This window comes from Ptiloglossa arizonensis, chromosome 4 (assembly GCF_051014685.1).
Source record: "Ptiloglossa arizonensis isolate GNS036 chromosome 4, iyPtiAriz1_principal, whole genome shotgun sequence".
Lineage (NCBI taxonomy): Eukaryota > Metazoa > Arthropoda > Insecta > Hymenoptera > Colletidae > Ptiloglossa > Ptiloglossa arizonensis.
In genome coordinates, this window is record NC_135051.1 from 28475518 (window position 1) to 28503142 (window position 27625).

Genomic DNA, 27625 nt, shown 5'->3' on the forward strand with positions numbered 1-27625 from the left:
ATCTTCGTCTCACTGAATAAAGTGTAAACAGGTGTCATAGAGGCAAAAGGCATGTCATTCTACCAATCGGAATCCTTAACGCCAGTATTATGCATTACTTAGGTCTGACACGTTTTATGCCGGCTAGTGACTAGATACTTCAGGCACAGAGTCCTTATCGCGACTGTGCACGGATTCACCGTTTTTCATTTTTAATAGACACGACGTCCAGATTTGTCGTTACGGGTCTTTACGTAGTCTGACTATTAACGTTGCGAAATTATTTTGAGTCGGTTGTGCATTTTATGATTCGATCAATCGTGACTAATCAAATGGAGGGACGTATTTCAAACAATTATTTTCACGGTGATTACGTACAAAATGTTTGCGGACACCGATGCGTTTATTTTCTGCATGTTCGGCATACTGTTTGCGAATAATATTAATACGTTACAGATGGTTGCATGACTGTCAAATGCAAATTGTATAAAAGTTTACAAGGAATTAAGTATCCGCTTAAATCACGCACAAAATGGCAAATACAGGAGTGTTGCCGTTCGTACGCGGTGTGGATTTCAGTAGTAACGATTTTGGAGTGAGTATTGTGCTTCGGAGTGTATTTGGTTCAATCGTATCAACATTCAGTATATTACTTTTTTTCAGGGTGGCAAATTTCCAGAATCGGTTCGTCTCATGACTGGAATACAATGGTTGAAATTAGATGAAACCAACTTGACAGAGATCCCAGAGGAAATGGGCAAACTCTTGAAGCTGGTAATGTTGTTTACGTGTTAACTTTCCAATGTGAATAAAACCAAGGACATTGTGATTATAACTGATCTTGTTATTAACTTGTGCTATAAAGTATGAAGTAAATTTAGAACCTTTTATCTCCAAATTAGGAACATCTTTCACTTGTTAAAAATAAGTTAGAACGCTTATACGGAGAACTAACGGAACTTGGTTGCCTTAGAACGTTGAACATTAGGCGCAATAATATCAAATCGAGTGGTATTCCCGCAGAACTGTTTCATTTAGAAGAACTGACCACATTGGACTTGAGTCGTAATAATTTGAAAGAAGTACCAGAAGGGCTCGAACGAGCTCGTTCTTTGTTAAATCTTAATTTGAGTCACAATTAGTGGGTACTATATTATCATTATTAATGTCATGTTATAAGATATATGACTCATAAGCTAATTCGGTTACCATCTTTCAGCATCGACGCAATTCCCAACACATTATTTATTCATTTGACAGATTTGTTATTTCTGGATCTCAGTAATAACAAATTGGAAACGTTGCCACCACAAACTCGTCGTTTAGCTAATTTACAAACCTTGAATTTGAACCATAATCCACTGGGACACTTTCAGTTGAGGTACCATAATATTAACTTGCTTAAGATGATTAAACGCGCGCGCGCGCGCGCGTGTGTGTGTCTATATATATGTGTATTTCTGTCTTTTGATTTAGGCAATTACCATCTTTGATGAATTTGACGACTCTACAGATGCGCGACACACAACGAACGTTGAACAATATTCCCTCCAGTTTAGAGACTCTGACAAATCTGCAGGAGCTTGACTTATCACAAAATAATTTACCTCGGGTTCCAGATGCCCTCTATAATCTATTGAATTTGCGTCGTTTAAATTTAAGTGATAATCAAATCACTGAACTGTCGACAGCAATCGGTAAGTTCGTTTACCTCATTGTTGTTTTTCATAATCGCATAAGCGTAGATTGAGTCCATTAGTTTATCTTCGTTTCAGAACTTTGGACTAAATTAGAAACTTTGAATATATGCCGTAATAAACTGACAACGATACCCGCCTCTCTGTGTAAAATCATTACGCTCAGAAGATTATACTTAAACGATAATCGGTTAGATTTCGAAGGTATTCCTTCGGGAATAGGCAAATTGTCGGCTTTACAAGTATTTTCTGCAGCTAATAATCGTTTAGAGATGATACCAGAAGGCTTGTGCAGGTATTTTGTAATTTCCTTTCAAGTATTTTCTGTGAAGGACATGTAAATTGTTTCTCTAGATGCGGGTCATTAAAGAAATTGATACTGACGTCCAATCGATTGATCACGGTACCGGATGCCATTCATCTTCTTACCGATTTAGAACAATTAGACTTAAGAGATAATCCGAATTTGGTAATGCCGCCAAAACCATCGGAAGTACAAAAAGGATCTGGTATCGAGTTCTATAACATTGATTTTTCTTTGCAACATCAGCTGCGTCTTGCTGGTGCTAATGTACCAGCACCGACTCAAGCGGCTGGTAAGTTTGCCTCTTAAAACAGTCTATGCGTATAATTATTTCGATACACTAACATCTTCTATTCACTGTTCGTACGATTGTCTATTAGGTAGCAAAGATCCAATAGCTCGCAAAATGAGACTTAGAAGGAGAAGAGATCAAGAGGAAGCTGACCAAGATCAAGCCAAAATATTGAAGGTATATTTTATACTGTTTCATGTCGAGCAAGACATGAGATTTACGTTAAAATTTTTGTTTCTTACTTAGGGTATGAAGGATATAGCGAAAGACAAAAACAAGGACAAAGAATGCGAAGAATCTAAGGCGGAATCATTGAAGTGAGCTTAACCGTATGAAACATGCGTTCAGAATACGATCCTTCTTTCACAATTGATTGATTATATTTATTTTCTTTTCAAGACCCAAACGATGGGACGAAACCCTGGAAAAGCCGCCGTTAGACTATTCGGAATTTTTCGACGAAGACGCCGGTCAAGTACCTGGTTTATCGGTATGGGAGATAGAAAATTTTTTACCGAATGAAATAGAAGAGATAGCCCATGGAAAATTTTACGAAGGCGATTGCTACATCGTATTAAAAACCGAAGTTGACGAAGCTGGATCGTTAGTTTGGGCGATTTATTTTTGGATTGGAGAGAAAGCTACGGTAAAGTGATAGTATCATCCATCGATAACAAAAGCGATCGCAATGGAGCATTAATATAAGAGGAGTGATGTGCAACAAACATGCGGTCAATAAAAAATCCATTATTTTAATGCTGCAGTTGGATAAACGAGCTTGTGCTGCGATTCATGCGGTGAACTTACGGAATTATCTAGGTGCGCAATGTCGTACCATCAGGGAGGAACAAAGCGAGGAATCGGACGAATTTTTAATGTTGTTTGAATCTGGTATAACTTACATCGAAGGAGGTCGTACTTCGTCTGGCTTTTATACTGTCGAAGACACGGTGTGTTGTAAACTTGTACACTCTTATTGTTTTGAAATTTCGATTTGTATTTACTTTATTTGTTTTCGTCCTACTCGTTCGCTGTGCCTTTTTTATCGATCGATAACAACAACGCATCGTAGCCGTCCGTAACTCGACTGTACAGAGTACATGCAGCTGGTGCTTCGATTCACTTGGAACCTGTGCCCGTTCGTTTCGATTCTTTGGATCCAGGTTTCGTGTTCGTCTTGGACACGGGTAACAAAATTTTTATGTGGTACGGTAAAAGGGCAAAAAGCACATTAAAGTCAAAAGCGAGATTGATGGCGGAAAAAATAAACAAGAATGAAAGGAAGAACAAAGCTGAAATTTTGACGGAAATTATGAATTCAGAGTCGGATGACTTTTTATCGTATTTAAACTTGAAAGACATTTCGCAGCCACCAACGATTCTTGTAAGTTTCAGTTTATTTTTACGTACCATCCATTAAAAAATCGACGCGAATTTTATTTACAAATTAAAATATAATCAATTCGTTTTCATTGTAGGAACATGTAGATCCGAATTTTGTATCCCTTGCGCCACGCCTGTATCAGGTTCAACTTGGCATGGGCTACTTGGAATTACCTCAAGTCGAAGTACCTCATGGGAAGCTAACGAATACGCTCTTGAACAATCGCAACGTTTACATACTGGATTGTCATTTGGACGTTTACGTTTGGTAAATACGAGTGCGTGCGTGTGATCTCTGAGCCGCAAGTTACTTTAAAGTGTAAACGTACGTCGATTATTGCGCGTGTAGGTTCGGCAAAAAATCAACGAGATTGGTACGAGCAGCCGCTGTTAAATTGTCCCAAGAGTTATTTAACATGATAGAACGACCGGAATACGCTATGGTAACCAGATTACAAGAAGGAACGGAGTCTCAGGTATGAATTTTTGAGCGAGAGAAAAAGAATTGGGGGGGGGGGGGGGGGTTGGCGCTTTAGACATTGTAAACCGTTCAGATTGTTTTTCTATCACTTAGATTTTCAAATCCAAATTTACTGGTTGGGACGAAGTTATAGCAGTCGATTTTACTAGAACTGCCGAATCGGTTGCTAAAACTGGTGCTGATCTTACGAAATGGGCTAAACAACAAGAAACAAAGGTACACGAAAAGAAACATCATTGTGTGTACACAGTCGAGATTATTCCACAATCCGTATCTTTTGTTTTGCTAATAAAATAATTTTATCTCGATAGGCGGATCTAGCCGCACTCTTCATGCCTAGACAACCACCAATGTCGTTTGCCGAAGCTCAGCAACTTATGTCGGAATGGAACGATGATTTAGAAGGGATGGAAGCATTGGTATTGGAAGGGAAAAAGTTTATACGTTTACCGGAAGAAGAATTAGGACATTTTTATAGCGGAGATTGTTATGTTTTTCTCTGTCGTTATTGGATGGTACATTAACAAATTTTTACATTCAATCGAACTGTTTTGAAATGACAAAAAGCAACAATTTTACTATCATTGTTGTTGCTCTCGTTTTTATTTATCTTTCTTCAGCCGTTGGATGCAACTGAGAACGAAGACGGTGATGAACAGTTCGAGGAAGATTATCAGTGCACAGTATACTTTTGGCAAGGCAGAGATGCGGGAAACATGGGATGGTTAACGTTTACCTTCAGGTGCGTGACAATATGCGCATTAGAAATCGTTCGTTTATTCTATTGGTTAATTTTGATACTGAACGCATTTTTAGTTTGCAGAAAAAATTTAAATCATTGTTTGGAGAGAATTTGGAAGTAGTTAGAACTCATCAACAACAAGAAAATCTGAAGTTTTTAGCATACTTTAAAAGAAAATTTATCATTCATCACGGTAAGCGTAAACAGCCTAAGCCTTCCGGTAGTAACAAGGTCGAATTTTATCACTTAAGAAGTAACGGAAGTGCGTTGTGTACTAGGCTGATTCAAACACCAGCTGATTCGTCGCTACTGAATTCTTCTTTTTGGTAAGATCGTCAATACCAAAATGTTGTTCTTTTTCCTGATTTACCAAGACCACCGTATATCTAGGTAGTTCTCAGACTAATGCAATGAAAAATCAAGACAAAAAAACTGATTAATGAAATCTTTTAATCTAGTATCTATTCCTCTCTATACGACGTTGGGCACGCTTAAAAAACCATTGAAACCTATTTTTGTATTCAGTTTTCAAAATTGTATCGAACTTCTTTGTCACAGTGATCAGGAGATCTGTCAAATCATCGTTAAATGAATATCGGGGACCCATACATGACATCTTATCATTCATTACATTGGTCCGAGAATTTTTTAGATAGGCGGCGTAGGAAATTCTGCGATGCAACGGTCGTTATTTCACAGTTATCTTTTGAACGTGCCATTCAATAACGACGATAAAACAGGAATAGTATACGCTTGGATTGGTTCTAAAGCGGATAACGACGAAGCACGTTTGATCGAAGAAATCGCCGAAGAAATGTTTAATAATGTATGTTCTTGAAAATTTACAAGACATATTCCTTTTATAATAATTTGTAGTAAATAATTAACGATTTAATGTTTATAACGTTGAATAATTAATAGCCATGGATAAGTCTACAAGTTTTAAACGAAGGTGAAGAACCGGATAATTTCTTTTGGGTAGCTCTTGGTGGAAAGAAACCATATGACACTGACGCGGAATACATGAATTACACCAGATTGTTTAGATGTTCCAATGAAAAAGGATACTTCACAATTAGTGAAAAATGTACCGATTTCTGTCAAGTACGTAACAGACGTATTAATTTACATACAAACGTGATTGTGCAGTTAAGAAATTTATGGGCAATCAATACCCATTCTAGGATGATCTAGCGGATGACGATATCATGATACTCGATAACGGTGAACAAGTATTTTTATGGTTGGGAAGCCGATGTTCGGAAGTAGAAATTAAATTAGCGTATAAATCTGCTCAGGTAAAAATACTGAAACGAATAAGCAATTCGGTTGTTAACTTATCAAATAAAAACAAATAAAAAAAACTTTGTACGAGGAGAATTACATAGATATGTTTTCAGGTGTATATTCAACATTTACGAGTCAAGCAGCCAGACAGACCACGCAAGTTATTTTTAACTGCGAAAGGAAAAGAATCTCGTAAATTCACCAAATGCTTTCATGGTTGGAGTTCGCATAAAAAACCACCACAATAAAGAGTATGTTTAACCCCTTGACGCCGGGCTCCGTATCTTGTACGAATCCTGGAATTTTTTACACGTCGACGACGTCAGTAAGAGATACGGATTCATGTAACTGGTTGTTTTGCAGCTTCTGTGCCGATATAAATAGTAATACTGTAACAGGAGTGTGTATTTCATTAACTCAAGAATGTGATGATTTACAATTTACATTTTATTCATAATAACACAAAAAGACTCTGAAAGCCTTCCCACCTAATTATTTTATTAGTCATTTCCATGGCTTTAAATAGTGAACATTATAAGTTATGAAAAGAAAATAGATTAAATGTAAAGAATATAAAGGTTAATTTTTCAGATAAGAATTACTCCCAATTTATTTTGAATTCAAATTACTATGAGTAATTACCGAAATTCAGGTCCGTCCATTTAAAAATTTATCAGCCAAATGCATTTCTGTCATTTCTGTACACAAATGCAAATAATTGTAAGAATTAAATAATAACCGGCGCAGAAAATTAACGTGCACAATGACGTGTAACGCTATCTACAACATATTGAAGAAAAACTTAATATAAGATTTCTTGAATACTGCTGTATGACAGTTTAGTTACTCGAATTTTTGCTTCTTACCAGTGCCAGAGTTGAGTTTTCGCCAGTCGTTCACCGTTGTCAAGGGGTTAATGAAAAATAGCTTTTACAATTTTAATGTCATTTGTAATATACAAAGACCCAACAATATGTTAAGCGTATTAATATTATGATCTTATTATGTCATATCTGCAGGCAGAAGAACTATTTTATGGATTTACAGTGTTTTAACATTGTGAGATTTTATAATTTTTCAAATGTGTAAAACAATATTTGAACAACGTCAATGACATCAATATTACTTTTTGTTTTTTCTCTTGTCTACTTGGAAATCCATTGAAACTATATACAAAGTATCGGGTATGGGTAGCAAGTGCACAGACATATGTGTATGTATATTTTCTGTACACAATTTAAGAGACCATTTTTACACATCTACCTATACATTATTCCTTCTCTTTTCCCTTCCGTGAGAAGTATTCATTGAACTTATAGTTTAATTTTCATATTTTCATGTAAATAAAATTGAAAAGACAACAAATTTGGTTTGTATGCTTGATTCCCCCAAAGCTTAGGTTAACAGAATGAAAGAATGTTTCCGCAAAACTTTCATTTTCAATTTGTGTTCTCTTTCTTCTATTCATATCTAGTAATTACGAGTCAAATGCAAAAGTTGCAATAATCAGAGATAGGAACACAAATTTAACAATTCTAAACAGTTAGCTAGTTTATGCAAATTAAAATTTCAAGAATGTATCTAATCGTCGTCATCGTCGTCATCTGAAGGCACAAAAAGTTCTTTCTCCTCGAGAAAATTGACCATTAGTTTGCTTGATGTAATTCCAATTAGTAGACCAATCACGATACTGCAGATAACTCCCACAAAACCGAAACGTGTTCTTTTTGGTTCCGGAAGAATGGCACCCGAAGGTGTTGTTGTCCGTTGTCGAAGGTGTAATTTAGTTTCTCCATTGCTTCTCTTCGAATTATTGATAATTCGAAATATAAAGGATGTACGTTGCAACGACATTCTTCGTTGAATGTTGTCACCGGCAATTATATACCTAGGAAACCGTGGCCTACTGCGTACAAAGTTGTGATCCGAGAAACGTGAAGTGTATTGTACGTAGCTGTTGTATGATGTGACCTCACGCACTCTGAATAAACGTATTCCTTACTCGGTTACGTTCTCGAAAGTAATACACATCACACAATGAACGATAACTGGACTAACCTCTTTGATGGATCCGGAATATTGGTTGAGAAATTTCTTCAGACTAGTACAACTAAGATATTTTTTACCGCTGTATTATGATTATTTTAATACTGCTCAGAGATATTCATAATACGATTGCCATCGTATAAATCGTCAAAGGAACAACATAACTACTCCCCTTCGTTCAAATTTCGAATAGTTTCGAGGATGAATAGCATTGATTAGGATGTCGTCGTATTGCTTCAAATTCACAACTTTTACAACGAAGTATCTGCCATCTGGTACCTACTGCTAAGAAATAATGATACCAAATTATCTACGTAGGGCAATTTTTACGAAAAATCGTCTTTAAATAATTATATAGTTCCGGTTTGTTATTACACTCTGACAGACCTCAATTGTTTTAAAATTAAAGAAAAATTAATGAAAAAATGCCAGCGGTGATCGTGAGTCCTCCTCAACGTAGCGAGCAGATGCGGCGGGCATTAAAAGCTCACATTACAAGAGAACGACAACGAAAGAAACAAGGTAACCTTTTTATATATTAGGTCAGTTCTTATGGAATGTCGTTTTGCTGAAATTTAAACTTTTCTACATGAAATCCAAATTAATGTGTGATTGTCAATTTTTATACTACCTATACATTGTATTGAAGAGAAATAAGGTTTTGGAGTTATTTAATATTTTCTACTTCTATTACAAATATGTAGAACAAGAAGCAGATGCAGAGGAGGAACGGCTAAGAAAAGAAAGGGAACGTCAACAAAAACAAGATGTAATGACTTTGGGTGAAACTAGGGAACAAATATCAAATCTTGAAAATGAGCTATCCCAATTGAAAGATGAAAAGCATCAATTATTCTTACAATTAAAGAAGGTTTTAAATGAAGATGATAATAGAAGACGACAATTAATTAAAGAAACAAAGTTGGTATTATACTTCTAAAAGATTAAGTATATAATTCAATGATATGTTGTGACCGGATATTTTTGTTACCTAGTATCTGTTCTGAAGTTCTAACAGCAGTTGGAGGATATCCTGGAACAGGTCCTAGAGTGGTTCATCCACAAGTGTTTCTTCCATTACCACGAAGCAACAGTCCTCTTTATAAAGGTGCTGTTGGCACCCCAACTCATACTTTATTATCAAGTGTAAGTATACATGATTCATTTATGCTAACAATTAAATTACATTGTAGGCCTATATTTCCTTAGGGTCCGTTAAAGAGAACACATAGTCCTTCGCCACCTCCAACAGTCTCTCCGTACCATGCTGGTTATGCATATAAACCAGCACCTTCAATTCCAAATTACAATCCACCACCTTCCAGTAAGTATACAGACATATGGCAGTTGTGCTTTCATGGTGAAAGATATATATTTATAATACAGAAAGAAACAGGGTATTAAATGTAGATATTTGTGACTCCGTAGAATCTGAAGAAGCAGCTAGAAGGTCTGGCGATTCCCGAGCTGTTCTCTGGAACAGTGAGTGAATAAACTTTTAATTTCGATGCTTTTAGTTTAAAAAGACTTCATCGATAGAGTTCGCATCTCCCATTGTTAACTTTACCATTACACGTTTTCTTACAGAAAACAATCAATACTCGGCCTCGAATTTTTATTCGGCACCTACGAGTCAAAGCGTTTATAGTTATTCCACGCCCACCTCGCAACCATCTCGAGAACCTGAGCCTGCCAAATCTGTATACCTCGCGGGAAATAGAACAACATTATCAACACACCAAACTGGTATATTAATATTTGTATACACATACTTTACTTTCATCGAGTTTAAATTGCTAACTGTAAGTTAGCTACATTTATATAACAAAGATATTGCAATCATTGTCTATTTATTAGCATATGTGACAAGTTTACATTCATTGGAACATAAAGGTGCTTATGCAGAAGATAAATTTTATTTACGACCGAGTAGTCATGTTACTATTCACGGTGGTGCTATTCCAATTCAACAACCACCCCAGGTATACTTTGAGCTTACACATTATGACATTTACATAATACAATAGTCTTATGAGCAACTGTATAATAGGGTGCAAAAACGGGAGGAATTACATCTGGGTATCCGATAAGAGCACCACAACCACCACCTGCTCCATACCCACCACCACCACCACCACCACCAGGTACTTATGTCAGTGCCTCTAGTGCTAATGTTCCTGGACGGTTATTATACACTCAACCCGGTGCAAGATATCTTCAAAGAGAAGTTTAAAACACCGACTGACATTTTCTTAAACTGAGGTGTCTAAACACATTATTTGTATAGGTGATAATTAAAACGTGAACATCAATAAATGTATACATTCATTAATAATCATCAACGTATTACAACGTTGAAATACGTTTCAAATATATCACACTTATCAGTGTCACGTAAAAATTATGAAAGTATTGTCTCTTTTTTTAATGTCGCTAATCGATCGCGGTTGTAACTAATATAATAATAAACATGTACCGTTGATTTATATTTATATATTTTTGTTCCCATTAATTGAATATTTATAAAAATACAAAAATACAGTTGTTGAATGAATACAAAATTAAAACGAAAGTATGTCATATTTTTGTAATAGATGACTTATTGTTACAGAACATCAGAATATACAAAAGAATATATTTTAAATAAAAAATAATCGTAATAAACCTCTGATTTGTCTGATGTTCGTCAAATGCCTAACATAATGTATATTAAATATTGATAATACTTCCTTCGGTACTGTTCACTCGGTTAAAAAAAAACTGCTCGCACTACTACAGATGCACGGCTGCCGTATAATATGCGGACATATTGTACATCTTGTACGCTTAAGAAAAAATTCTTTTACCACTAGCAGCGACTTTACATCTATAGCAGTATAGCTATTTTTTTTTTATCGGATGTACGTCGTATTCCACTATCATATCACAATGTCTTAAAATTGAATTCCTAATCGTTTTTCGTTTTCCCTGTGTTGTGCTGTGAATAAATGACCGCGAAGGTCAAAAATGTCACTTGACACAACTTTGCACAATTTACAAGGAATATTAGTATATTCAGGTTTTCTGGGATCTCTGTTAGATTAAAAATGAATAAATGTTAGATTAATAATGAAATAAATGAACGGAAGTCGATATGCAAATTTAGTAATTTACTTACTCGGTTGTTATAGTTCGTAGGGTTTTCAGATGTTCAGTAATTTCTTGCAGTGCGTTTGTTTCTTCTAATTCCAACGCATTGTGTAACCTATATATGTTATTAGCGATCATAGACAATCTATTAGGTTGCAGGTACAAAGACTCGTCATATAGATTCCATGTATCAAAATTACGAATTAATTCCAAAGTTTGTGGGTTTCGTGGCTTTTCAATCAATTTTAATAACGCGTTTTTTATTCTGTTTTGGCAGATAATAATTTCTTCCATATTATCGCTGCTTTCAAATTGATTATTAATTTGCATTCCAATGTTCATCCAATGACGCAGTCTATTTATCTTGATATGAAAGGAGAAAAATTAATAAAAATACATGTAAATAAAAAGATGTTCTTTAAGTGATATTCTTACATATTGCAGATCATCAATGGTAATCTCAGCGTCGAATTGAAGCTCTATGTCGTGCTCCGGAAAAATGCTTCTCTTGGTGACAGAATCAAATCCCAATCCACATAACGCACCAATGTAATAAGTTCCCAACCTGTTGCGTCGTAATTCAATGCATGGGGTGAAGATCAATGCAATTAAAGCAGTAAATCCAGGAAGATGAGGCATTAATGTTGTATTGTATAGCGTTAAAGCGCTGCCGGTAATATTCTGGGAAACGGTTCCAGCCACTAAAAGTCGTTGTTGTGAACTTTCCGGCTCGGTATCCAGAAGAACTGAATTCACAGAATTTACGGCCATATGTACTTTCTTGTTTCTGCCAGTTGCAGTTAGGTGTCTTAATTTAATTTCCAATGGCGAAAACGGGCCCCGCAAATTTATTGTTGTATAGCATTCAGAACTAGCGGGCGATTCCGGATAAATGTTCGGTATGTAATCTTGATTATACTGTAGCTGCTCATAGTGATAACATTGTTCGTCCGAAAAATCTGACTGCTGTAATCTTAAACTATGATTAAAGCGTGAAAAATAGTTTTCTTCCTTTTTTATGGCAAACCCTTTATCGATCAAACATTGGTTGATATTGATCTCTTCTTCATTTTTATGGATTAATTCCAATGCGGCAATACCATCAACGATAGAATAAATATTACCAAATAGTAGACCCGGTTTGTTAATTAACATCCAGAAGAAATCGTATGCAGTTTCCGACCAACGGTCGCACAAATTATGTATTACTGACGGTCGAACATTCGCCAAAACGCATTCGAAAGCTAGTGCGGGAATATTGGCAATATCACTGTCGCTATCGAGATGTATTAAATCGCACAACCGACATTCACTCAAATAACCATAATCGATGAAAAATACTTGTACTAATGTTTCTGGTGACGTTATATGACCTTCCACCACTGCCCGAAAATATGATTTGCAATTATTTCCTTCATACGGTGCGATTACGAGTGAACCAGTTTCCGGAGGTGTAGTGAACTGATTTACGCAATGTTTCATCAGTTCTTCAATAGTCGATTGTATTCTATCTAGATTTGTTTTTACTTTAGAGTCACGAATTTGTACCCAAAAAGAACCGGGATTAATAATCTGAAAACAGACATTATTTAACGATATGAAATGTTAAAGCACAATTTCTGTTAAAGGTATACATACATTTTCTACTAATACTGGAATGCGAGATACTCGTAAACTCGGTAACTGAGGTCTGATTCTATCTTTTCTAAAGTTTTCGCAAGTGAAAAAAGATTTTCTCCTTAGGTTCATTTCTTCTACTCGTTGAATGGCTACATTTTCGTTCAAAATAGGTATCTCCAGGGGAATTTTACACTGTCTCATTCTAATAGCTTTGTAAACGGACGGCGATATTTTTCTCGACTCATCATTATTTACGTTTTCAGATAGTTTGTCTTTAATAAATTGAATATAAATTCGAGTAGAAGTGTCGAAGGACACTTTTATTTTACTAGCTATTGATATTCGATTTTGTCTAAAAATATCTTGAATTCTATGAGCGTACAAAATTCCAGGTTGTCTTAAAGGCCATCCTTGTACGTATACTGTTTTAGATGGATCCAAGCCGCCTAACAATTTCACTCCATCATGCTCGTTAATTTGTGCTTCCGGTACATTCTGGACAAAGTAATTGGGATAAAATGCACCAGCGATTGCCATTTTTAAGATGACTGGCCGTTCTGTTTCTTTCCAGACAACTTTATTGACACCGACATTTTCTTGTATACCTAATTTTTCCAGTCTTCTGGTTAATTCTAACACGAGGGCTTTGACTTCGCGTAAAACTCTTATCTGTACAAAATTTCTCATTGCCCATTTCTTTTCTGCGGCATCATTGGTTATGCGACGATTGGCCTTTTCGCCGATCCACACTTTGTATACGTTCATGAAAGCTATACAATCGCTGCAAGAACCGTCAGCCCAACTAAGTCTAACATTATATGCCAGTAATTTCTGTTGAAACGGACTGTTGAACATATCTTTTACAGTTAAACTAGCTGCAATAATAATCGTATCTTTCAAAACACTAAACATATGGCCCAACATAATTAGTTTTGTTAGATGAATATCCACTGGCAAGTTAGCCATAACTCGACCAAGATCTGTTAGTTCCCCGTCAAGACTTTGTATTTTATCAGTCTTGTTAATTAATGCACCTGCTTCTTTTAACAACAATATTGTCCTTTCTAAATTTCCGAGATCAGGTGGATCGAGAGAAAAAGCTAAAATAGCTTTGGGTTCTCCCATATCTAATAACTTGGCTTTCAGAACTAGATTTAATAAAGGCGTTCGCAATATCTCGGGAGGTGTTTCACGGGGTAGTACAGTCTGCGATTTTTTTATAAATGTTTTTGTACATATTGGACCAACATAGTTTATTTACATTTAAATTGTTAAGATAACAATTTAACTTACCTCGTAAAATGATTGCGGCACCAGTCTATACACTCTTCCATCCAGTACACGACCTGTGCGACCTGCTCTTTGTTCGCAATTTACTTTACTTGCCCATGTAAGTTCTAAGCATTGAAAATTAGTCTTTGGGTCAGTAACAAGTTGTTTCGTTAAACAGAAATCAATTACTGAAAAGAAATAAAGATGAAAAATTGCATCTTAGAAAATCTTTTCCTTAATGCGAATCATCCAACACACCATATTTTACATCAGGTACAGTGATACTACTTTCAGCGATATTTGTAGATAAGATAATACGACGGTAACCATGGGGCGGTTTTATAAAAATCCGTTGTTGTTCATCATTTGTAATCGACGAATGTAATATTACCACATCCCATTTAGATGTTTCATGTTTTGGTAATGATAATAGATTATGTGTTTCTTCGAGTTCATATATACCCGGTAAAAATACAAGAATCACATGCCGATCATAAAGATTAGTTTCTGGATTATAATTTGCATTGTCAGCTTTCATGTCCACATCGTCAAGAATTTTTATAAGATTAATGCAAACCTCTATCATTTTATTTGTAACTTTTGGTTCCGTAGCAGAGACTTCAGGTAACTATATTAATGCAAATGTATAATCCGATAAATACATTTATGTGTATTAAGTTATCAATAATATTGTACTTAATGATTATATTAAATATTTACCGGACCTAGTACACCCATTTGACAGAGATAGTATACAGCAATACTAAAGTAACTTTTCTTCGCAATATTGATAATAGGTGCTGATATAAGTTTATTTCTCACAGGGGAAGAAAAATATTTAGCAAATCTTTCTACTTCGAATGTTGCAGACATCAGAATAATTTTTACAGAACTTGAATTTGTACGTAATAACTTTCGTATAACAAGTAAAAGAAAATCCATGTTTTGATCCCTTTCGTGAACTTCGTCAAGTATAATGTGCGTATAATCCAACATGTGTTTGGAAGTAATCAATTTCTCTAGGAGGACACCGGTAGTGCAATAATTCAAACGTGTATCTCGACACGTATGATTTATCAGACCCACTTGATATCCAACAAGGGTACCTACTGGCCAATTTCTTTCTTGACTAACTCGTTTTGCAATACTTATGGCAGCAATGCGTCGTGGCTGTGTTACTATCAAACAATTACAAATATGAAAACTTCTATTAAACAATCTCACACTTTATTCTAGATACATCAAAATTACCTATAATGTTGCAATGAAGTTTTTTCCTATAACAGGAATCCAGAATAAACTGTGGTACCTGTGTAGTCTTTCCACAACCAGTTGGCCCTTGAATAACTACAACTGAATTAGTTTCAATCATAGATACTATTTGATTTCTTTCAGAAGTGATTGTTAAACTGGGCCTCGGGTGATAAACAAACTCATACATTTTATAAATCTTCATTGTTTCTTCATTATTCTCATTCTGCATGGGAATTGTCCCTTGCGATACAACTTCAAAATCTTGTTGATTGTCTGCGTTATAACATTTTGCAAACTAGAATTAAATGAATATATTATCTTTAAATAAAATCGAAATTGTTTTTAATTTATCAAGCAATTTACTTCTAAGATTTCATTTTCCTCTTTTTCCACATACTCTGCGACATAATCTGTCCCTTGCTCAACATTTTTTGTAATTATATTTAACTGTGCATCTAACAAAGACATATCCTTTGGTAATTGTCTTCGGCTTGACGGGCCTCTTGATATTTTTTTCTGAAACGTACTTTCTGATTTAAATAGGGCCCAGGTCTCCATTTTGAGTCAAGTAAATTTTTATGTATTACGCATATATGTACGTTTAATATTTGCTCTCAAATGATCTACATAAAATGATTTTTATAAGTGGTGTTACATTAGCTTTGTGCCTTATTATTGTAAAATGATCAAGAAATTCGAACCACTGTTTCTGTAATAACGTTCATTTCCTCACGCGTCTATTCATTTACTACACAATGCACAATTTACAATTAAAATTTTACCGAATAAGTATGATACAAACGCGCTATTATTAAGAGCCTTGAATCGATGAAAGTAGATATAATTTTCTTATACTTGTTGTCATTGATATCCGTTTTACAAACATAAGTTTTTAAAGCTTCATAAAATGAATTATAAAATCCAGTAGTAAAAATTTCATTCTTAATTGTTGTATCAGTACAATTAATCATTCTTACTACTTTTGGAAGAAAGTCACTATTTCCGGTACCAACTATACAAGATCTCTTCAGGTAGGCGTATTTCACCATAATTTAAAAATTTTACCGTTGGTAAACAACTTTCTCTTTTTAATTGTGTTGTACGTGTTAATTTGTACATATCGTAACGTAACCTAATTCGTAGAGTGGAAAGAAGAAAGTAATATTTGGTGGTAATATGAAGGACACGGGCAGTAATTCAGAAAACATGCATAAAATGAAAACTGTATATTCATGTAAGCAGCTTTCAAATAAAGAAACAAAGGATACAACAGATTTGTATGTCAACTTATATTACTGTTTACTTATACACTTAGAATGTATAATTGTAATGACGAAACAATTCTTTTAAATATATTTGCATAGAAATTGGTGGCTACTTTTTGGAATTATCTTCATACTCACAGCTGCAACAAGATTTTACAAAGTTACAGAACCGCAACATGTTTGGTAAGCTACGTACAAGAAAATACAATAATAATATACAATTTACAATTAATGCGAATATCATATATTTTAACTTTATAGTTGGGACGAAACTCATTTCGGTAAAATGGGAAGTTGGTATATAAACAGAACATTCTTTTTTGATGTTCATCCACCACTTGGAAAGGCAAGTAACACAAGTATAAGTTTTTGTTTGTAAATTAATGATCAACATTGTCGGTTTGTAGATGTTAATAGCATTATCTGGTTATTTGACTGGGTACGATGGAACATTCGCTTTTGAGAAACCAGGAGATAAATTTGAGAATGTTAAATACTCGGGTATGAGAATTGTGAGTATAACTTAATATCAGTAGATTCAAGAAAACAATTCGTTTCTTTTTTTTTTTTCTAAAAAAGGACTTAGGTTTAACGTTTTACGAACACGTTATATGTTCCAGTTTTGTACATTTTTAGGCGCAACCATAGTCCCTTTGTCGTACCTCATTGTATGGGACTTGACAAAATCCATCCAGGCAGCTGTATTCTCTGCATCGCTTATTTTATTCGGTACGCACGTTATGTCTCGAATTCTTTCATTTAACATAATTAACAAATAGCAGAGACGTCAATTTAAACGGTAAATATATTTCAGATGTGGGACTATTGACATTAAATCGGTATATCCTACTGGATCCCATACTCTTGTGTTTTATGATGTGCGCAACTTGGGGAATGGCTCGTACAAGTTCTCTCCGCAATGAACCGTTCACAAGAAAATGGTGGGGTTGGTTATCGTTCACAGGAATTTCACTTGCGTGCACAATCAGTGTAAAATTTGTCGGTCTGTTTGTTGTACTTCTGATTGGGTTTTATACAGCTTCCGAATTGTGGCGAGAATTAGGAGATCTAACGAAACCTATTGTAAGGTTTCTTTATTCAATGTTTTCAAATGATTGACTTTTGAAGCATCTAAGACAATAAATCTATTCGTTACAGATATACGTGAGCAAACACTTGCTAGCGCGATGTATTTGTCTCATCTTCTTACCAATACTACTGTATGTGTTATTCTTTTACATTCACCTTTCTATCTTAAACAGAAGGTAAGAAAATTAGTTAGAGCAAAAATTGTGCATATTTTAATAAATGCGTTAAAAATTTGAAATGTTTCAGTGGAAGCGGGGATGGATTTTACAGTTCTGAATTTCAATCGTTATTAGAAGGAAACTCTTTATATAACGCAACAATGCCACGGCAGTTAGCCTACGGTGCTAGAATCACGTTGAAAAATCATCGTACCGGTGGAGGATATTTACATTCTCATTGGCACCTTTATCCAGAAGGCATCGGAGCTAGACAACAACAAGTATTAATCTAATTGAATTATACAATTGAAGAATGTATTACAACGAGGCACTGATAATAATTTTTTATTTAGATCACGACTTACTCTCATAAAGATGATAATAATCTATGGTTAGTAAAACAGTTGGATACTAACAATATCCCTTCCGTGCCAGTACTAGTAAAGCACGGCGACCTTATACGTTTGGAACACGTTGTTACGCATAGAAATTTACATTCGCACAAGGAGTTTGCGCCCATGTCCAAAAAACATTATCAAGTTACCGGATACGGCGAAGTAAGTCTTTTCATAGATGCTATGTTTCATTATATAATTACATGTTTTCTATCTTTTAGAGTGGTACTGGTGATGCTAACGATGTATGGAAAGTTCTAATTGTAAACGGTAGGGACGGTGATGTGATCGAAACGGTAACGAGTAAATTAAAATTTGTGCACTATCTACATCACTGTGTTTTAACTTGCAGCGGCAAAACATTGCCCAAATGGTTAGTTACGAATCAGTAGAAATTTGTAAAGAATAATAAAGAAATAATTTTTTAAAGATGTTGTAATTTTTGCACGTAATATATAGGGCGTATAGTCAACAGGAGGTTTCTTGCAATCCAAATATGAGGGACAAGAATGCATTGTGGAATATCGAAGATAACAACTATGCAAAATGTTGGTATTAAAACACTTATAAATTATAAAGTGTACGATCAATTATGTTAATCGACAATTTGTTCTCGTTTAGTACCGAACGTTAGTTTTCAAGTATATGCACCAAGATTTCTAGATAGATTTTTGGAGTCACACGCGGTAATGTTCCAAGGAAATACAGATTTGAAAGTCAAGGAAGGGGAAGTATCATCGCGTCCTTGGCAATGGCCTATTAATTACAGAGTAAGTTTTTCGATTGTATGAAATAAAAAAGCTAAATCGTAATTAAAATATGAATCTTCCAGGGCCAATTCTTTTCCGGTAACAATTTAAGGATATATTTACTCGGGAACCCTATTATATGGTGGGGTAATATCGTGTTTTTAATTACTTTCGTTGTATTATATATTCACGATTGTGTACGACAGCAACGCGGTTGCGTAGACCGACCCGATATACTCGAACAAAGGAACAAATTGGTGAATGCAGGAAAGTTGCTGTTTATCGGTTGGCTATTGCATTACGTACCATTTTGGACAATGAGTAGAGTTTTATATTTCCATCATTATTTCCCAGCTTTATTGTACAGTTCAATGTTAACCGGAATAACTCTGAACTATATTATGGAAAGTTTACTTATTCTATTCCCAAATAGAATTGGACATGTTATCCATTATACACTGCTAGTTGTTATCATTTCAAGTATTGTGTGCAGGTAAATGCAGTTTAATCGATTAACGAGTTTTTACGAGCAATTCTTACAAGAAAAGGATGCATTTTTTATGTAAATATTTTGTTTCAGTTTCTACTTGTTTTCTCCATTGGCGTATGGTATGGTTGGTCCTTCTGCGCAAGATCCTGAAAGTTCATTGCACGCTTTAAGGTGGTTGGATACCTGGGAATTTTAAGAAAATATGTTTTCAATGGATAAATGTTTACAATCCATCGCTGAACGATCGAATATATAAGATTTATATCTCTTCGCAACACATGGCATCGTGAACACATTTACAAATAAATGCCACAAGCGTGTTTATCGTAGTTGAATACAAGCCGAAATGAAAGAAAAATACCGTTAACAGACATTGGATAAGAAACCATCCTGAAAGGAAACGCACATTTACGATCAGATGTGCCGCTAATGTGCGAACGATAGTAGTCTACTTCGGATCACGATCAAGTACGATTTAACGTAAAATTGTTCCTCGAATGTAGGAAATGAGCTATTTAGAAATTATTTCATTAGGTAAAAGTAATATCGTTAATAATAATATCGATGAAATTAGCGATAAAGTAATTTTATTTATTTTAAATCTGTCTCGAGCAATAAAAATGAAGAAATTGTTATTATACATTTTGTATCCATCGGGAGGTAAATGTAGTATAATATTTAAAGAAACTTGTTTCTTCGATCGTTCTAGAAATGGTAAATTTTATTTTCATATATAACGTTATTGGTCGTCTCTGTATCGCAGTAATTGTACAAGTTAAGCTATGCTATTGCTCGCAGTTGACGTAAAATATGCAGTACTTACAATATTTAGTCAGGCGTAATTCGAACGGTTGGCAAGATGTTAATAAAAGTTCTTCTTATCGTTTATATTCTAGAGCTATGAAAAAATGTAATAGAAATTTGAACAAGTTTTCAAAACTTGTATGTACATACATACGAACAAACTTTTTACACGTTTATAGGTAAAAAATAAATTATATACAATACATAATCGCGTTCCTGATTATTTAGCCTTTGGAATTTTTGTTTGCTAACAATGTTCACTTTCCATTAGTTAGTTGATACACTTGCGGCCATTCGTTTGCAAATATTACGATTACGGCGATCGTGCGACGTCGAAAAAGAAACGAATCGTTTCCGTAGAAATACCTAGAAGCCTAGTACGTTTTAAACGACTGAGCGAGCGTGGAACGCTCAGCTGACCGATCCACGTGCCGTACTCCACCCCGGCACCGCGACTCTGTCCCGTCCCAACGTCCCAAATTCGGTACCAAGCGTTCAATTAGGAAAAAAAACTTTGAATCACTGCGAATCATAACACATTTCCCTCGATCGACACTCTGCTTCTCCTCTACCCTTTCTCTCTTTCAACTTAACCCTTTCGATTTTACCGTCGACTAGAGTTGGCATCCATTTGAACGTCTGTGAATTTCAACGTCGATTATAGTCGACATCACGAAACGAACCGTCGATCTTAGTGCCGACTGCAGTCGACTTCCGGTACTGTCGCAACAATAGCTTAAATTTTGTTTCATACGTATTGCAACAACACTAACACACACCCAATTACATTACTAGTCGTATTATAAGAAGGATTATTACTATTATTAAATGTTCTTTTTATCCATGTACATAAATGTATCGTAAAAGTATGGAAATGTAGTTAAGAGAACAATCGTTTTTATTTAAAATGAAATATTTATTAAGACCGAGAAGTTTATTTTACAAAATTGCTGGTATTTCCAATTATCCTAACTCTCGCGCACACTCTCGCGCACACTCTCGCGCACAGTGGTGCACACTTACGCCGGAACGAAAGGGTTAATAGCGCGAGTTCAGAACACGTCGAGTTGTGTACTCGATGCAACCATTCTTCTGTTCTTAACGCGTTCACTAGTGAATCGTAGCGCGAATCTCTCTACGTAGAACGATCAATAAACACCTCCCGGGGATTCTCAGTCCGTCGAGGAGCCACGAACGCGTTCCTCACGTGAGACCAGGAATAGACGTCAAAACGACCACGTGTTCCTACGAGTTTTCTGTACGTGTTCGCGCGTGTACAGTGAGAGTAAAAAATTAATATACACGCGATGGAACACAACCGTGAGGTACTCGTGAGAACAAGGAAACAACACAAGAGTTCGGTGAGATGTCAACGTTACGGATAAACGGCCGAATACTCGGTGTCGTAAGACAACGGAAAATTATTTGGTAAACAGGAAATTATCGTTACGTTACTCGCTCGAGTGAATAGTAAGTACGCAATGTACGTTTTGTCGGGATCTCGTTGAGCACAATTAGACTTGAGGAGTGAAAATTTGTTCTTAATCGGCAAGTTGATAACAAGTCGGAATATCTTCAGGATCGCAAGCAATCGTTTTTGTAGATATAATAGATCGATACATTGCGGATGGAGCAGGAGGGGAACGATTGCGGCAAATAGAAAGAGTCGGTGGACCGATGTAATAGCGAAAGAGTCACGAGACGATAAAAGATATTGGAAAATGAATTGACTCGATGTTCCCTGTAGGCATTCGGGACTAATCTCGTCGATGATCGAACGTAGCTATCTCGCAACTCTTTTAAGTACTATTTCACTGTAGGTTACGGGGCAAAGTGTCAACGTCGAACAACAACTTTTGGAGTTGGTTCGATCAGTAGCGCGCACAACTCTCGTTTGACTAACATTATTGGAAATATTCGGTCTGCGAGGAGTGTCGCTGGGGGCGGTTGGTGAAATTCCCGCGCTAACTTCGATCGGCTGACTTCAGTCGTTGGAAAGTGAAACGCAGCGAACATCGGTCAGAACACTTGTTGCTGGACCGATATTCGAAGAAAATCTTGGTAGTGGAAAAGATTATTCCGTCCTGTTTCGAGAAGGCATTCGTTCGACTCTTTCGAAACAGAATCTGTCTTCCGTTAACTCGATATCCATCGTCTACAGAGGTTTAGAAATAATTACATCGAAACTATAAAAAGATAAGTAAGAAGAATTTCTCCGCAATAAAGGAAAAAAAACTGTACGACGTTGACAGATAAACGCATCGGGATAATAAAAAGCAGATATTTCCGCAATTAAGAGCAATCTTCGATATCGAGTTCGAAATTAGGAACGTAACGTTATCGTGGAAAAAATAGGAGATGTTACGTCGAATCGAACGATTTACACGTCTCTGTGGACTCGATTCAACGGACACGAGCGAACGTTAATCGAGCGTAAACGCTCGTATCCGTACCTCGCGTCGAAGCGGAGTTAATTAATACGGCACTGATTCAAATACCAATCTCTTTAATATCGCGATATTGCGAGTAGCCGCGAAACACGTTAATTAATCGATGTTCCACTTTTGAAACGAACTCAAAGTTCGATAAGTGATTCTAATCGAATAGAATACAATAATCGAGTTGTGTTGTTCGTACCGAGTTGGGGGATATACTCGTCTCTAACGTATTCCATTCGCTGGGCAGTCATTCGTCAATTGACTATTATCGATTATCGGTAAGCGATCTGGGTTGCAGAAAATCGATTCTTCGCGCATTATTCGATAGCTCACTCGACCGAAGAGAGCCAGCCGTATCTCTGGGTCTATTTTATTCTTCTCTAGGATTTTTGTCTACGATCGGTTCATAGGTCGCGATCGTTTGTTCGCTGACGTAGGAGATGTCTGCATTCGGAACGTACAAGTGTCCGAATAGTCGGTCGGATATCAAACATCGTCGATTTACGATACTCGATCCTCTCGTCTGGACGCGAATAACGAAAAGCAAGCTTTCGAGGGTAAGATTTTCTTTCAAGTACAGGAAGCGCGCAAATTAGCAATGGAATCTGACCTACTTGGTTACACGTATAAAATCTTTTTCCTCGGTGTCTGCAAACGAGCCTCGTAAAGGCGAAGCGCGAAAGTGTAGATCCTGTTACACATCATTTCCTCCGCTCAAACGATCGTGAATTGGAATATTAGCTCATTGCGACGCGACGCGACGCGACGCGACGCGACGGTACTGGCTCTTATTTCGTCGATCTTATCCGGCCGTTATCTCGAAACCGATTACACGTAATCGCGAGTAAGCGTTCGTTGGTTGTTTCCAGATCGTTGGTCGTATATTCGATTTTTGCCACATTGAACGATCGCTCTTATCTCGCTCTTATCTAGCTCTCTGGTTGCTCTTTGGCATAAGTGTAATTTTGTTCTCCCCATAAGTGTAATATAAATTAAAAATGGCGGTCTCGTCTCGTCTCGTCTCGTAAACGTAATTTTCCTTTTTTTCGCAGGATAGCCGAGTAAGAAAAGTTTTTCATCGGGCAGCCAATCGAAGAGGTACTATGTGATCTGTAATATGCGGGAGAGCGTATTAGTATTTTCATTGACATGGATCGTCGCGATACAACGAGGACTCTGCGGCAAACTCGAGCGAGTCGCTCAACGACCGAACAACGTTCTCGACGATTATTACGCCTACCGTCACATTTCGATCATCCATTTCAACGTACCGGACTGCACCGTCGCGGCAGCGTTCAAGTAAATATCGGAACGATTTCGACGTTGGAAAGTTATCGCGCGTCTCGCGCACCGTTTGCGATAACATTGTTATTACGTCGGTAAACGCAACTCGCGTTTCGTTCCAGGTTCATTGTAAACGAAGAGAAAACCGGAGGAATAGGTAGGTGCGCGTCACGAAACGTCTCCCTGTTTTTGAAGTCCGGTAGCTTGCCGTTTATCCGGCCGGATGGTTCGAAGATAGCCGCGAAGCTGATGAAAGGAAGACGTCGATACTATTCTCTGATGATGGAAAGCAACGGCGACGAATACGCAATTAAAATCGATGCACCGCCGCCAGGTGATTGGTACGCTGTCGCTTTTCGATCGTGGACCGATCCTGACAACGGGAAGATTACTCAACAAGGTGATCGTTGTCGTCGGGCATCGACGAAACGAAATGGCAAGAAAGGTAACGGAATTCGTATTAATGGTATTTTACTGGTTCGTAGGTCTTGGCGCGACATGCGACACGGTACTGGACGCCGAATTACTCTTAGAGTCGGCGTCGACGGTGTCCTTGGTGGATCGAAAAATGGAGAAATTCGAGGTGCATATGAACGAAAGCGTCGATTCGGCTGTGATGCAGTTGCTCGTTCCCGAGGAGTTTGTCGATTCTAGCCTGCGCTTGAAGAGTAGCTGCGGCGAGGAGTGCAAGATCGCTGTTCACGTTACCGCGGAGGATCATCTCGCGGGGGCGATCGTAAACACTACGAACGCCACCGTGTTCTTCAAGCCGTACTCGGACGCTTTTCATTACGTGACCCTTCGTTTGCTCTCCGGTGAATCGTCGAACGTGTCTTTGCAGTTGGTCGACGGCTCTTCCGTTGCCGAGGGCCAAGTGAAATCGGTGAATCTGATGAGGAAATCGTTGCCCGATTTTTTTCTCTTCGATTACGAACATCTGAGGGAGAACAGCACGAAACCGTCGGCGTTCAACCTCACCGCGGATACCTTGTCCGTGCTTAGTTTCGAGATCGGTCGAGTATACGACGTCGGTGGAACGTTGACGCTGGGATTCAAGCTGGTCGACGCGGAAAACGCGGAGAAGAAGAGTATCGTTGTCGTCGCGTGTATTTCCTTGGGTGAGCAGAATCGACGAAAGCATTAGTTATCGATTTTCCGATTCGATATTACGTAGCACAGTTTACCGAACGAGGAACGAACCGGTACCACTCTTCGCACAGGTTACTACTCGAACATCACTGCCGGTGGAGGATGCGCGCGTACGGATAATACGACCGCGGGGGATATTTACGTGAACTCAACGGGACCGGGTGTTGTTCACGTTCCATTCCCGGAACCGGGTATCTGGCACGTGAGCTTGAGAGCGTTCTGCGAGGAGGAAGGCTGCCACTGTGTCGCGAGTTGCCTGAACGGGACCACCTGCGAGGATTGCGACTGCATGAGCCCGTGCGAGGCCCGACTCGAGAGCCGCGTTTCCTCTTTGCCGTGCATCGAGGGCCGCTGCAATTCCCACGGCAAGTGCATGCACTACATGAGCGGAGGGTTCGTGTTCGGGGCGTGTCACTGTTCCGGCGCGTATCGTGGTTTCGATTGCGCGGACGACACTTACGTACTCGCCGGTAGCGAGGTGATCGTTCACGTGCTGATGCTCACCTTCAGCAACCTGGCGTTCATCGGATCGATCTACGTCGCGGTGCGCAGAGAATACTTCACGGAGGCGATCGTCTACGCGGCCGTAATGTTCTTCTCGACGTTTTATCACGCCTGCGAAGCCGGGGAGGACCTGTACAGCGTATGCATCATGAGACTGAGCGTTCTACAGTTTTGTGATTTTTTCAACGCCCTGCTCTCGATCTGGGTGACGCTGGTGGCGATGGCCTCGTTCGGACCGAAGATTACCGCCTTCTGTCAGATAGCCGGGGCCGTTGTTCTCGCGATGAGCGCCGAAATGGACCGCACCGCTCTCTGGGTGTTCCTTTTGCCCGCTGTTACGGGCTCTGTTCTTATCGGACTCTCCTGGGCCGTTAGATGTAAGAGAAGAGCCACCGTTCGTTATCCCTCCCGTCCTTATAGGTGCGTAATCCTTCTTTCGAGTTACACAGATACACGATCATTTTATCTCTGGACGACAAGACGGACGACAAGAGGCGTAAAAAATCGGTGTTTTCCAATTCCCTACCGCGTAGCTGCTAATTATTGTCGTTGGTTCGCCCGGTGAAAATACGTTCGTGTTTCGTTGTTTCGGTGTATCCTATTAAACAGAGTGTAACATTTATGTTCGCAGAAGTGTTTATTTCCCGGCTGGACTTCTTCTAGTCTCTCTTGGTCTCGTTTGCTACGCGTTCCTGCAGACTCGAAGGAATTATTACATCGTTCACAGTTTGTGGCACGTGTGCGTCGCCGTAGGAGTGGTGTTGCTCTTACCAAAGCGGCAATACATGAAATGATTAGGAAAAGATAGTGGTTACGCGTAACAATCCCGAAGAAAAACTCGTTGCCAATTTGACGAAAGAAACTGGTACAAAGAATGCTCGTAACGATCGACGGTGCTCGTAAACGATTGTACGTATGTACGTTGTATGTAGATATCGAAGATGTTATTCTTGTAAAGATCAACGAATGTTCGTAGATAGGAGGATATTTAAATACCAACTAAATACATTTCAGGAGCAATATAATAAATTCAACGACGTTCGTATCGATTGAAGATTCATGTAAAATTTAAATATATCATACGTCGGTGGATTCGCGTAATTAACGAATACAGCGTCCCCATCGAATCTAGATGCGTACGTTTATCAACACTCGGTTAGAATTTCACTCGGATTCGCTGGATGTTGAACCGAACAATATTATAGCCAAAGACCAAAGAATTACTAGAATACGCACGTACGTACGCACGCACGCACCCATCCACCCATCCACCCATCCACCCATCCACCCATCCACGCACGCACGCCCATAAAGGGAATATCCAATATTTTTTCACGCTTGGACGGAATTCCACGTATTCGTACAGTCTCGCGATACTTTAATCGCAATTCGTAATTCAAAGTCCCTCGAAGGTTCGTTGTTTCCGGATTCAAGTTCCAGTTGGAGATCGGGTGATTCGAACGTTCGATATCGATTTCGGAGTCGAATACTTACACGTGTAAACATACGCCTTAAAAGATCGATATATTTCTATACGTTATACAAGATAGTTGTGTCCACGTACCTACAACGTAGGAGTCGTAGCGAGTCGTTGTCCGTAATCGTTGTGCCGTCGTATCGTCGATACGGAAGAGATGTACGCGAAAGAAAATCGATCGAACGAACGCACCGAACCGTCGTTGCGTATCTCGAGGAATTCGCTACATCACTGCCGCACGATTGATCACACAACGCACGAATTATTATATTTCGATAGATCGAAAATTGTTCCGCCCCGCTCGCACAGTGGAACCGCGAAAAAGAGAATACGGTTA

At 37.8% G+C, this 27625-nt stretch overlaps 6 protein-coding genes and 1 long non-coding RNA gene across 17 annotated transcripts; 4 read left to right on the forward strand and 3 right to left on the reverse strand.

Moving 5' to 3' along the window:
* The first annotated feature begins 134 nt into the window (after positions 1-134).
* Positions 135-7525, forward strand: Flii (FLII actin remodeling protein). Of its 2 annotated transcripts, XM_076309939.1 has the most exons (23): positions 135-315; positions 434-574; positions 643-753; positions 882-1120; positions 1199-1360; positions 1456-1676; positions 1755-1971; positions 2031-2272; positions 2361-2449; positions 2519-2589; positions 2672-2918; positions 3037-3222; positions 3345-3656; positions 3751-3923; positions 4005-4131; positions 4230-4352; positions 4448-4651; positions 4757-4878; positions 4953-5204; positions 5578-5704; positions 5800-5982; positions 6063-6176; positions 6279-7525. In XM_076309939.1, the coding sequence occupies exons 2-23, from the start codon at positions 512-514 to the stop codon at positions 6411-6413; spliced, it is 3720 nt and encodes a 1239-aa protein (XP_076166054.1). In that variant the 5' UTR covers positions 135-315; positions 434-511; the 3' UTR covers positions 6414-7525. The 2 variants fall into 2 exon arrangements, with proteins under 2 accessions (XP_076166054.1, XP_076166053.1); XM_076309938.1 differs by having other exon boundaries at positions 135-574.
* Emre (Essential MCU regulator) lies at positions 5577-8469 on the reverse strand. The gene is made up of 2 exons (XM_076309974.1): positions 8224-8469; positions 5577-8146 (listed from the first exon to the last, which is right to left on the reverse strand). Exon 2 carries the CDS (start codon positions 8017-8019, stop codon positions 7747-7749), a length of 273 nt encoding a protein of 90 aa, XP_076166089.1. The 5' UTR covers positions 8020-8146; positions 8224-8469; the 3' UTR covers positions 5577-7746.
* Positions 7838-12308, forward strand: LOC143146015 (uncharacterized). 2 transcript variants are annotated; one of them, XM_076309963.1, is made up of 9 exons: positions 7838-8733; positions 8916-9132; positions 9207-9357; positions 9421-9535; positions 9640-9693; positions 9799-9957; positions 10069-10193; positions 10262-10473; positions 11785-12308. In XM_076309963.1, exons 1-8 carry the CDS (start codon positions 8637-8639, stop codon positions 10442-10444), a joined length of 1101 nt encoding a protein of 366 aa, XP_076166078.1. In that variant the 5' UTR covers positions 7838-8636; the 3' UTR covers positions 10445-10473; positions 11785-12308. The 2 variants fall into 2 exon arrangements, with proteins under 2 accessions (XP_076166078.1, XP_076166077.1); XM_076309962.1 differs by lacking the exon at positions 11785-12308 and having other exon boundaries at positions 7839-8733; positions 10262-10693.
* Positions 10376-16441, reverse strand: Spn-e (tudor domain containing 9 protein spindle E). Of its 4 annotated transcripts, none has more exons than XM_076309935.1 (10): positions 16188-16441; positions 15850-16109; positions 15484-15781; positions 14953-15410; positions 14491-14860; positions 14254-14420; positions 12979-14166; positions 11776-12912; positions 11369-11703; positions 10376-11283 (listed from the first exon to the last, which is right to left on the reverse strand). In XM_076309935.1, exons 2-10 carry the CDS (start codon positions 16042-16044, stop codon positions 11145-11147), a joined length of 4287 nt encoding a protein of 1428 aa, XP_076166050.1. In that variant the 5' UTR covers positions 16045-16109; positions 16188-16441; the 3' UTR covers positions 10376-11144. The 4 variants fall into 4 exon arrangements, with proteins under 4 accessions (XP_076166050.1, XP_076166051.1, XP_076166052.1 ...); XM_076309936.1 differs by having other exon boundaries at positions 16289-16439; XM_076309937.1 differs by having other exon boundaries at positions 15850-16002; positions 16289-16429.
* On the forward strand, positions 16324-20644 carry Twisted (Protein O-mannosyl-transferase 2). The gene is made up of 15 exons (XM_076309940.1): positions 16324-16517; positions 16630-16763; positions 16851-16934; positions 17013-17097; positions 17159-17263; positions 17372-17480; positions 17566-17834; positions 17910-18016; positions 18087-18279; positions 18352-18555; positions 18615-18766; positions 18853-18941; positions 19015-19163; positions 19226-19635; positions 19723-20644. The coding sequence occupies exons 2-15, from the start codon at positions 16663-16665 to the stop codon at positions 19826-19828; spliced, it is 2163 nt and encodes a 720-aa protein (XP_076166055.1). The 5' UTR covers positions 16324-16517; positions 16630-16662; the 3' UTR covers positions 19829-20644.
* On the reverse strand, positions 16495-23808 carry LOC143146024 (uncharacterized). The gene is made up of 2 exons (XR_012991826.1): positions 20456-23808; positions 16495-19815 (listed from the first exon to the last, which is right to left on the reverse strand). It is a non-coding gene; the product is annotated as an uncharacterized LOC143146024 (long non-coding RNA).
* LOC143146010 (transmembrane protein 8B) lies at positions 21446-26920 on the forward strand. 6 transcript variants are annotated; one of them, XM_076309941.1, is made up of 6 exons: positions 21446-21864; positions 23927-24173; positions 24281-24558; positions 24644-25276; positions 25379-26231; positions 26443-26920. In XM_076309941.1, the coding sequence occupies exons 2-6, from the start codon at positions 23992-23994 to the stop codon at positions 26603-26605; spliced, it is 2109 nt and encodes a 702-aa protein (XP_076166056.1). In that variant the 5' UTR covers positions 21446-21864; positions 23927-23991; the 3' UTR covers positions 26606-26920. The 6 variants fall into 6 exon arrangements, with proteins under 6 accessions (XP_076166056.1, XP_076166059.1, XP_076166060.1 ...); XM_076309944.1 differs by having other exon boundaries at positions 21446-21797; XM_076309945.1 differs by lacking the exon at positions 21446-21864 and adding an exon at positions 22301-22636.
* Positions 26921-27625: the final 705 nt, after the last annotated feature.

Coding starts and splice junctions, on each gene's coding strand:
- Flii (XM_076309938.1), top strand. CDS start 512: ATGGCAAATACAGGAGTGTTGCCGTTCGTACGCGGTGTGGATTTCAGT. Junction 1,121..1,198: donor CTTAATTTGAGTCACAATTA/GTGGGTACTATA, acceptor ACCATCTTTCAG/CATCGACGCAATTCCCAACA. Junction 3,657..3,750: donor CGCAGCCACCAACGATTCTT/GTAAGTTTCAGT, acceptor TTTTCATTGTAG/GAACATGTAGATCCGAATTT.
- Emre (XM_076309974.1), bottom strand. CDS start 8,019: ATGTCGTTGCAACGTACATCCTTTATATTTCGAATTATCAATAATTCG.
- LOC143146015 (XM_076309963.1), top strand. CDS start 8,637: ATGCCAGCGGTGATCGTGAGTCCTCCTCAACGTAGCGAGCAGATGCGG. Junction 8,734..8,915: donor ACGACAACGAAAGAAACAAG/GTAACCTTTTTA, acceptor ACAAATATGTAG/AACAAGAAGCAGATGCAGAG. Junction 10,194..10,261: donor CAATTCAACAACCACCCCAG/GTATACTTTGAG, acceptor ACTGTATAATAG/GGTGCAAAAACGGGAGGAAT.
- Spn-e (XM_076309935.1), bottom strand. CDS start 16,044: ATGGAGACCTGGGCCCTATTTAAATCAGAAAGTACGTTTCAGAAAAAA. Junction 15,782..15,849: donor AGGAAAATGAAATCTTAGAA/GTAAATTGCTTG, acceptor ATTTAATTCTAG/TTTGCAAAATGTTATAACGC. Junction 11,704..11,775: donor CCATTGATGATCTGCAATAT/GTAAGAATATCA, acceptor TTTCATATCAAG/ATAAATAGACTGCGTCATTG.
- Twisted (XM_076309940.1), top strand. CDS start 16,663: ATGAAGGACACGGGCAGTAATTCAGAAAACATGCATAAAATGAAAACT. Junction 17,098..17,158: donor TTCATCCACCACTTGGAAAG/GCAAGTAACACA, acceptor GTCGGTTTGTAG/ATGTTAATAGCATTATCTGG. Junction 18,280..18,351: donor TCGGAGCTAGACAACAACAA/GTATTAATCTAA, acceptor TTTTTTATTTAG/ATCACGACTTACTCTCATAA.
- LOC143146010 (XM_076309941.1), top strand. CDS start 23,992: ATGCGGGAGAGCGTATTAGTATTTTCATTGACATGGATCGTCGCGATA. Junction 24,174..24,280: donor ACCGTCGCGGCAGCGTTCAA/GTAAATATCGGA, acceptor GTTTCGTTCCAG/GTTCATTGTAAACGAAGAGA. Junction 24,559..24,643: donor CGGGAAGATTACTCAACAAG/GTGATCGTTGTC, acceptor ACTGGTTCGTAG/GTCTTGGCGCGACATGCGAC.